The sequence below is a fragment of the Octodon degus genome, unplaced genomic scaffold, assembly GCF_000260255.1.
Source record: "Octodon degus isolate 3935 unplaced genomic scaffold, OctDeg1.0 scaffold00201, whole genome shotgun sequence".
NCBI classification, from domain to species: domain Eukaryota; kingdom Metazoa; phylum Chordata; class Mammalia; order Rodentia; family Octodontidae; genus Octodon; species Octodon degus.
In genome coordinates, this window is record NW_004524777.1 from 3,155,243 (window position 1) to 3,164,559 (window position 9,317).

Here is a 9,317-nt window from a genome sequence, read left to right on the forward strand (position 1 = left end):
TCTTCAGAAGCGCCAACTTCCCACGGGCTGAGCGCTCTGGGAACAGGACTAAGGCAGACCCAGCCCTAACCGCAGGAGCCGCACACTCAGATTGGTTCCCTCGCGAGCTCAGCGTCCTTAAGAGCACCCTGAAACTCCGCCCCTTTCCTGCTCTGGGGGCGTGGCGTGGGGCAAGGACCCCGTCACGGAGCTCGCTATTGGCTAGGAAAAGCAGGGTTGGCTTTGCATTCGCCTGAGCAAGGGAGTAGATAGCTTAGAGATAGCAGAGGGAGTCTATGCGCGCTGGACAGCTGTGGGAGGTGTGCGAGGCTCGCGCCGGCCACAGACCCTCCGGCTCAACCGCCGAGGAGCCCGGACTCGACGACGGGGCTGCTGGGCTGCCCGGCTGAGACTTCAGAGGCACAAACGGATGGGACTGGTTCACTCGGCAGCGCCTCACCCCTCTTTTAAGAACACTGAGCGGGGCCCGCGCTGAAGTAGAAGCTGTCGGGGGACGCGCAGCCCGGAGTGCCAGTGTGGTCCAAAGGAGCAGAGCCCGAGCCAGGGCGATCCAGTCGGGAGCCTGGGGACCGAGCTCGCATTGTGGGGAGACCCGTTCCAGGGGCGCCAGTTCCAGGACGGTTGAGACGTCGGGACAGCCACTGTGTCCTCCGCGAGGAGATCCTGTCGGAGAGAGGGCGCACAGTCCCAACCAGTCTGGGGAGCCCAGCGGCAAAGGAAGATTACCCCGGGGGCGCAGAGCCCCCGTCACGCTTCGTGCGGCGGAGAGGGCAGAAGAGCGAGCTCTCGGAGGCCGCAACCCATGCCCAGGTTGGGGGTGCCTGTCCAGTGAATCCTCCTGGCCGGCCGGCGGAGAAGAGCGACACCGAAGCCGGCAGGAGGGGAGCGCTTCAAGGCCAGTGGCTGCAGAGGATGGGCGCCTGAGTGGCTCCGAGCACAGCGCGGCACGGGAAGGCGAGGCGAGCTTTGCTGAGTAGGCGCCAGGGGATCCCGAAGTGCAGCCTGCCCCCGGGAAGATGGCCCGGCCTGGGCAGCGTTGGCTCGGCAAGTGGCTTGTGGCGATGGTCGTGTTGGCGCTGTGCCGAATCGCCACGCCGCTGGCCAAGAACCTGGAGCCCGTGTCCTGGAGCTCCCTCAACCCCAAGTGAGTAACTTATCTGCTCCAGTCCCCGGGGGCAGGAGGCACTCCTTCGGGGTGAGGCCGCGCGCCCCCGAGTGCGATGTGTCGGAGGAGGAGCGGCGCCCCGTTTTGTCTCCTGCGTTTTCTAGTGTTTTCTTGCGGGCAGGCGAGGCAGGGTGCGGCGGGGTGGGTGGGGGTACTTGGCCGGGTTGTGACCCCTCGGCTTCTCGGCCCGCGCCTCCGCACGTCTCATCCACTGAGAGGGTCGCACCAGGCAGAGCTACGGAGTCCGGGTTGCTCCAGAACCCACCCAACTGCTGGGTGGGGGCTAGAACGCAGCTCCCCCCGGGGCCCCGAGAGCTTGATGATTTTCGTCCGAAGCCGCTCAGGGGTTGAGCTTGACCTGGGCGGAGGACGAGGTCGGATCACTGGTTCATTTGCTTAGTTGTGAGAGGAACGCGGCGCGGGACCCAGAGCCTAGGGCGGGTAGCAGCGCCTGCATCTCTACTCCGGCTTCTCCCATTTTCATTTCTCTTTCTTCTTCCCTGTTTGCTTTCCTGGCTTTGCTGTCTCTTGTTGCCCCCCCTCCCCGCCGGGGCGGTAGAAAGGCGGGCGCCGCTCCCAGGCTCACAAAGGCGGCGGGTGGAGAGAGGCGGAGTGGGAGAAGGGTTGTGTGTGTGTGGGGGGTGTCTGTCCGGCGCCCGTCGGGGGTCCAATGGAGCCGGCAGCAGAGCGTCTTCGGGGCTGCCGAGGCAGAGTGGTGGCAGAGCTGGTGAGGGAGGAGGGTGGAGAGGGAATGATTCCTGCCCAGGCAGGTTCCGTTGGTCCCCCCACTCTGTGTCCCTCAGATTGGACAGTAGTGCTTAGCTTTCTCCGAGAGGTGTTTTGGGGCGGGGGACAGTGATACAAAGGAGATTCTTCCCCTACATAACTCCCACCTCCCTCCAAACAACACACACACCTTTTAGGGCGGTGGCTCGGTGGTTTGTAGACTGTTAGTGGGGAGTCACAGGGCCTGTTGTGACCTCTGGACCTTTTCCTTTTTTGGCAGCGGGGAGTCGGGTTAGAACTCGGGGTCAAAGTCTCTCTTCACTGTTTTCTGGAGGTCCCAGGAGTGTGTGGACAACCACACTTAGTGGGAAACTAGGGGCCCCTGACCTGTGCCATCCGTGCTTTCCAATTCCTGTTGCTGAAATTTCTTCCTGTCCGCTCTTGCAGGGTGCCCCAGTAACTTCCCAGCCCCCTGCCTGCTTTGGCCTCTTGGGTCCCTGGGGACAGTGCATCTCTTGGCCCTGGAGTCAGAGAAAGGGGCTTCTTTAGTCCTCTTTGGGTTGATACAGGGTGCTATTACTGGTCGGTGGGATGGCTAAACCAAGATCAGAACGAAAGGTTCTGCCTCCTACCAAGAAAGGGACTAACAAGAATTTATCCCCTACCAAGAAGCTAAATTGGGTGCAGCACTTGCCTAACAGGGGCTCAAAATGGTCTGAGGGCCCTGATCCCAGGGGGAAGGTCCTGAAGTGCCCAGTTCTGCCCTGTAAGGGTGGAGGCTGGAAATGCCATTTTTGAGCCAGTAGAGTTGAAATCCGCTTGGAGTAGCCCATCCTAGGGGCTCATGGGAGTGACCTAATTGCTCTCTCGGGTCTCTAACCAGAGATAGCATGCAATTCCACAGCTGGAAAGGAGCCGTCCTGCAGAGTTGAGGGCACTGAGAGAAACAAGATCTATATAAGCTTCCTCCTTTTTGTGTTCAGAGTCTTTAGTGTTCTGGACTAGTTTACGGATTTGGGGAGGTTGTAGCCTCTCTGCCTGACCTTCTCCTACTCAAGATGAGGGCAGGCATCCTTAGGTGAAAGTGGGGGTGTGGTGGACTCAGTAGAACCTACCCAAATTCCATCCTGTAATCAAGCAGATCCTCAGGACGAATAGGACCTATCCTGGTGCACTCCCCCCTACAACCCCCCAAGTTCCTCAGACCCTCAGAGGTCTGGAATGCAGCCGCTGTCTGTGTGTGTTGGCTGGGCTTGTAGTACAGGGCAGGAGGACAGGAAGACATTGCCCTCAGCTCCACTGGAGCTCTGGGGGCTGTGTTTGCCACCACACCCAACCTGCAGGCTGACACAGCCTTTCAAATAAACCTTCACTCTGCCTCTGTCCTGCCTAAGCTCCCTTTCTCAGGCCCATGTCGGCCACCCTCTCACCCCTCTGGTAGCCTCCAAGAGCTGTGTTCACCTCCCCTCTCCGCCTGCTATGCTCGCCTGCTCTCCTGCTTTCTCACACTCCCTCTCACTCTTAGTCACTCTCTGCCTCTTTTTCTCAAGTCCTTTTGTTTCTCGCACATGCCCGTGCTCTCCCTGGCAGGCTCATTTTCTCTTTTCCCTCCCTTCATCCTTTTCTGGCTTTTGGTCTCTGCTCAGCCCCTTCAGGAGCTGGCACCCCCCCACACACACACCAAAAAAAAAAAAAAAATCTCCCAGCGCCTATAAACCCTGCTTAATTGCTTCCTCCTTGGGAAAAAAAAAATCAAAATAAAGAATTGGGACTGGGGGACTGTTTCCAGGTTCCAGAGCACACAGCCTCTGCCTTAGAAGCTAGAGGGCCTGCTCAGGTCTCCTGGCCTCTCCCCCAAGTTGGTACTGGAGCCTTCTGCTGTGGTCATCCCTGGGTGGCGAGAGCTTCAGTCTGCTGAGCCCCTCCTGTCAGATTTGCCCCAGGAGCCTGGAATGGGGAGATGAGATTGTCCCAGTACATTTTGGTGGCAATGAGAGTATGTGCCTGCACAACTGGGTGGGGGACTGTGGACTAAATGGTCCCAGGGTGGCCTTCTCTCCCAGCCACCCCCATCCCTTGGGAGCTTGGGGCAGCCGGCAGGCCTCACACTTGAGTCTTTAGCCAAGTCCAGCTGCTGTAGTTCAGTCTCTCAGTCCTGTTCTGACCTCTTCCTGCCCCTCACTCAGGTTCCCCCACCTCCAGGGAGTGGGACTTGCCTGCGATCACATTACAGACCTTCCCTGCAAAGGGTGGGGGGTTCAGCTTGGCATTTGGGACCCTTGACTGGAGCAGGGGTGGGGGCAGCTGCTGACCCCAACCCATACTTGCCTGTTACAAGCAAAAGGGTTCATCCCAGCCCCCTCACAGCTGTTGTAGCTCACAGTCCTGGGGAGACCAGCTCAAGGGGCCCCTTCCTGGGGTGGTGAGGGACCTGACCCCCTTCTACTCTGGCTGATCAGCCACAGGCAGGGGTCTGAGAGGGAAGGGAACCCAGCCATTCCCTGTTCCCCTGCCTTCCTGCCCCCACCCAGGGCAGCCAGGCAAGAGGAAGAAGGGCCTGTGAGGCTGAGGTGGGGACTGAATCACGGCTTCCCTTTCTTCCCTTGGGCTTTTTGTTTCCTTACCAGCTCAGGTGAAGGGATGAGTGAGCCCTGGATACTACTGTGCATCACTGTTTCCGGGAGAGGGGCTAGGACCAGGGAAGAGTGGGTCAGCTAGGAGACTGCTGGCTGCCATTAGAGTGTGAAGTCTGGGGGAGAGTCCACCCTGTGTTGTTGGGAAGCTGAGGTGAGGGGACATCTTGGGATTCTGGCCCCATGGATGGTAGAAGCCCCTCCTGGGTGTGTTTTTGTAGTAGTGGTTTTGGATCAGGGTGCTGTAGCTAGAGATGTAAGCACTTTCAGCTTCTACTTTTAAGTGATACTGTGGTTGGTATGCTAATAAGCAGGCAGCACCTTTCTACTTACAATGCATTCTCATATATGATCTCATCGGATGTTCCCAACAGCCCTGGGAAGTAGGTATTGGTTCCATTTTCCAGCTACTGAGGCACATGCCCAGAAAAGGGAAGAGGCATATCTGAGGTCACTCAGTGACTTGTTTGAGGCAGCAGAACTGTGCTTTGTGTCATTTTTTGCCTATTATCCTGCTGCTTTGGACTCTAGGAGAGACAGGAGTTCAAGGTGGTATTTCGGACAAGGTGCTGGCCCCTGCTGCTCCTGGGTTTCCCTCTCATCTCACAGGTGTGCGTGCATTTGTCCTTGTGACTCAGGCCCTGTCTGGGCGAGGTGAGCCATGTTCTGGCTTCCTCATCTAACTTTTTTAGGCCTACATCCAAGGGCAGCCTGCTCCAGTGACCTAAACCAGAGGCAGCCAGCTCACTACCTGGCACTCTTCTCTGAGCTCTGGGTAGCTCCTTTGGTCTCTGTCTAGGTCAGGAATCTTTCCCTCTCAGACACCCATGGAAAGTGCCTCCCCCACCAGTGGACACTAGGTGAGGCATAGGCAGGGCATAGTTCACGTAGGTGGGGAGGGTGACTTCCTCTGGGACTCTCCTGGCTTCCCTGCCTCCGACAGAGCTTTTCTGTGTGCCAGGCCCCAGCTGCTGTACCTGCCCACCCACGCCTGGGCGGGCACTGCTGGGACACGCCAGGCCTGCTCCTGCCGCCTCGGGGGCTGGGTGGAGCTGGGGGAGTGAAAGAAGAGCCTTTAATTTGGGGGCTCTCCACCCTAGCTGGGATGAGAGCAGGCTTGAGCTTGGGCTTGGGGTCTAGCCTGGTCTTACCACCCTCAGGGTATGGGCACAGTAGTGTGGGGCTCACTAAAACAAGGCTGTGGCTAGAGTCTTCTATGAGCTTGGATTTGCCTGGCCTGAGATTAGGCTCCCTCTTCAGCCACTCTCTGAATATAATTTGTTAGGGCCTGAGGGAGAGGAGTGGGAGGAAAGGTAGTGTAGACCTGGTGGGTCATAGGCAGCTTTTTAGGTATGGTTGTCCCACCTGCAAGCTCTCCCCTTTGTAGATAGTACGTGGAAAGCTGGAGTTAAGCTCATCTAGACAAAGTATGCAAATGGTTAGAATACTGGGAGGCGCCCATTGGTTTCTGTGTAGTCCAGGGTCCTGGGGTTTACTGTTCCCAGATCCAATGGGCTTTTCCTGTCCTAGGATTCTTTTGAGCAGTCATGGTGGTACTGCCAATCTCAGGGTGGAGAGTAAAGGGCAGGCCACAAGAACGGAGCTAGAACAGTTCATAGGGTTTCCCCAAAGTCCTGTTTCTCCCTAGGGTGGCTACCTAAGGTCCAAGGACTATCAGAGATGAGAGAAGGAAGGCTTCAGGGGTTACCATGGTGACCTGCTTTGGGATTCCTGCTGGGCCATGTCAGTGCCCTTATTTTCCAGAAAAGGGCTCTTGTCTGGGGGTGGCCCCAGGCAGGAAAGCTTGGCTTCATAATGGGGGTGGTGGTGGTAGTAATATTTCATAGGTGGAGTATAAAGTTTTAACGTGGAGACATCCCTTCTTCCTCTTTGTATGCTCCCATGCCTAACCTGGTGAGAAAAAGTTAGGATCCCCCTCTAAAGTATCGCTGGTATTGTACTTGGTTTGGGGCTTCACTCTCATCAGCAACATAACCACCCCTTGTGATCCCTCACATTTTCTTGCGCCATCATTGACCAATATGAATATTGCTCACTTGGGGCAAAATGCTAAGAAGGTACTAGTGGGAGGGATCAGGGTCAGGGACTACAGGTCTCATCAGGCTCCTCTCCTTTCTGTGCTTTAGGGGAAGGTGAGTTTCCCTTTGGCAGCTGCTATGCAAATGAACTGATGCATATTTATAATGTCTGTTCAGTGATATTGAAGAGACTGTGAGGGATATGGGGGCAGTAGTCTGTTTTTCTTCCCTTTCCCACACCATGTAGATGTCTGGTTCTTTACTGTCTTTAGATTCAAGGAAGAAGAACCCCAACTGGCTAAAAACCGTGTTCCAGTCCTGGTTGCTAGCCCAAGTGGTTAGGAAAGGTCAGCTGGCCTGTTCCCCTTGCAGTCTCTCTCTGTAGCTACATTTTCATGTCTTGCTGAGGTGTAACTACTTAAGGATCAACCAATGGTTTAGGTCCTTTAGGTCCCAAGGGAGTTAGTATAGGGCTTAGGCCTTTGGCTTTGGCTTTGAGCGTCTCTCTTAAATGGGAATATTCAGCTGGTCACTCATTCCCTCATCTGAATGACCTGGACTCCATAGGCTTCTACAGTTCCTTTGGACTCAACGATGTTAGAAATAGTCTTCCTACCATCTGGACAGAACCAATGTGAGCAATGGAAAGTGAAAAATGCCTTGGGAATTACAGAAGCTTTTGTGAACTGTGTGGGCTTTGTGTGGTGCCTCGGGTGGGGGTATTCCCTCTCAAATGTTTATTTGGGCTCACATCCCATGCCTGCTTCCTTTGTGGTCCCTACAGAGATATAAAGTTAGGTACTAAAGGGGAGACCACCCCATTTTGGCTTTTACCCTCCTGTTCCTCAAGATGTAGCTCCCATGGGGCTGGTGAGATGGCTCAGTGGTCTAAAGCACCTACTTAGAACAAGCTTAGCAAAGCACAGGGACCACAGATCAATCCCCCAGCACCACATGCCAGCCAGCCCCGCCTCCTGGTGGGCTGAGCTGGCCACACACACATAAATAAATAAATAAATAAATAAACAAATAAATAATAAAAAAAGATGTAGCTCCCAGCTTCATGTAGTGTCACTCAGTGTGGAAGGAAGGCTGGTTTTCTCATCTGCTGGTGAAGACACTTGTCCAGAGTTCTTATTGAGCCCTCGTTGCTTGTCCCCACTGTCTTGCTGGCCCTCTTCCCAGATGATGGTAATAACCTGTGAGTTGGTATTCTTCACCAAATAGTTGTGCAGTTCTGTCAGCTTCACTCTGTAAGCACTGCCTTCACCCCTCCATTGTTCTGCTTGCCAGAGGGTCTGTCAGCAATGAGATGAAACTCACACTACTTGTTGTGGCCCTTTGAGACCTTAGTCTAGCCCTACCTCATCACCTCTTTTCTTCCTCTCTACCTTTCCTAGCCAAGCTGGGCTAACCACTGCTCTTTACTCTTGCTCTGTGTTAACATCTTATATGTTACCCAGGACCTACTACTGTCTTCCTCTTCCTTTTTCTTTTTCTTTTTCAGTATTACAAATAGAGCCAAGGGTCTTTGTAATGAGCTATACCCCAACCCATTTTTTAAAATTTTGAGACAGGATCTTGCTAAGTTACCCAGGCTTGGCTTCAACCTGTGACCCTCCTACCTCTGCCTCCCAAAATGCTAGGGTTACAGATGTGCACCTCCATGCTTGGCTGTATTCTGCCCTTTCTTCTCATGCACCAGCCCTGGCTTTTTGAAATACCACCCTTATACGGATTGCCTGGAGCTGTCTATCACTAGAATGTCGACCTTTTCTCAGCCAAATCAGACAATAAAGTCCTTAACAGTGGGGCTGCTTCTTCACTATATCCCACTGAAGAAACAAGACTGAGCTTATAGGAACTGAGTGTTAGTATCTTATCTTCTGCCTCTTAGCAAACTATTTCTAAGAAGGATTCAAATGTGCTGAGTACTTAGTGTGTGCTAGGTCATCTCCATATATACTACCTTGCCCCCTTCCGGAACCTGGCTGTAGGGCATTTTACCAACCTAGTTTAGAAGTAAGCAAACTACAGGAGAAGTCCGGCAGTTCATCGAAGGCCGCAAAGCTAGTGAGGGCTTAGTTTGGAAGTCTTGATTCCAAAGCCTGTGTTCTTTCTCCTACACACTACTGCCTTGTGCTCAGCTCTAGCCAGACCAGGCTCTGAAATGGCCACCACACCTCCACTTCCTCACTGTGTGATTAGGCAAGGACAGTGTCTAGTGAATAGATGGCCCCGGGGAAGCTGGCCTCCTCTACTTTCCCCCAGTGCCAGGCCTTCCAGATTAGTTCATAAACTCTGGCTCAGAAGGCATTTATCCCTCCGCTCTCATGATTGGCAGTAGGAGTGGTATAGAGGTGAGGGGTTGGAACATGAATGAGTGGGAAACCTGAGGTCTTGTTTTTCACCATCTGTTGCCCCTGATTGGGCTGCTTTCCTCTCTCAGGAAGGTGACTGTTGTTTAGGGATTCAGATTTTTGCTTTAGGGGGGTGAGGTGGGTTGCCAATAGTATGGAGTTGTACCTAGCCAGAGATTATGACCATCATCCCTTTAGCTTTAGGCAATGCCTCAGCCTGTCTCCTCATCATGTGCAAGATTAGCAAGAATGGGGGAAAAGGTGCGGGTCCCAGACAGGTTGAGCTTCCTAGCCTTTAACTGGGAGTTGCGGGGGTGGTAGCTGAGCATGTGTAGGCTTGTTTGTGTGTTCTCTCTCTCTCTCTCTCTCTCTCTCTCTCTCTCTCTCTCTCTCT

At 54.2% G+C, this 9,317-nt stretch overlaps 1 protein-coding gene across 1 annotated transcript in view; it reads left to right on the forward strand.

Moving 5' to 3' along the window:
* Positions 1-237: 237 nt before the first annotated feature.
* Positions 238-9,317, forward strand: part of Efnb1 (ephrin B1) — a 13,184-nt gene continuing 4,104 nt past the window's right edge. The window contains exon 1 of the mRNA XM_004644518.2: positions 238-1,144. Within this exon, the coding sequence (XP_004644575.1) occupies positions 1,017-1,144 (128 nt within the window). The 5' untranslated portion in view covers positions 238-1,016. The remainder of the gene's footprint in view (positions 1,145-9,317) is intronic.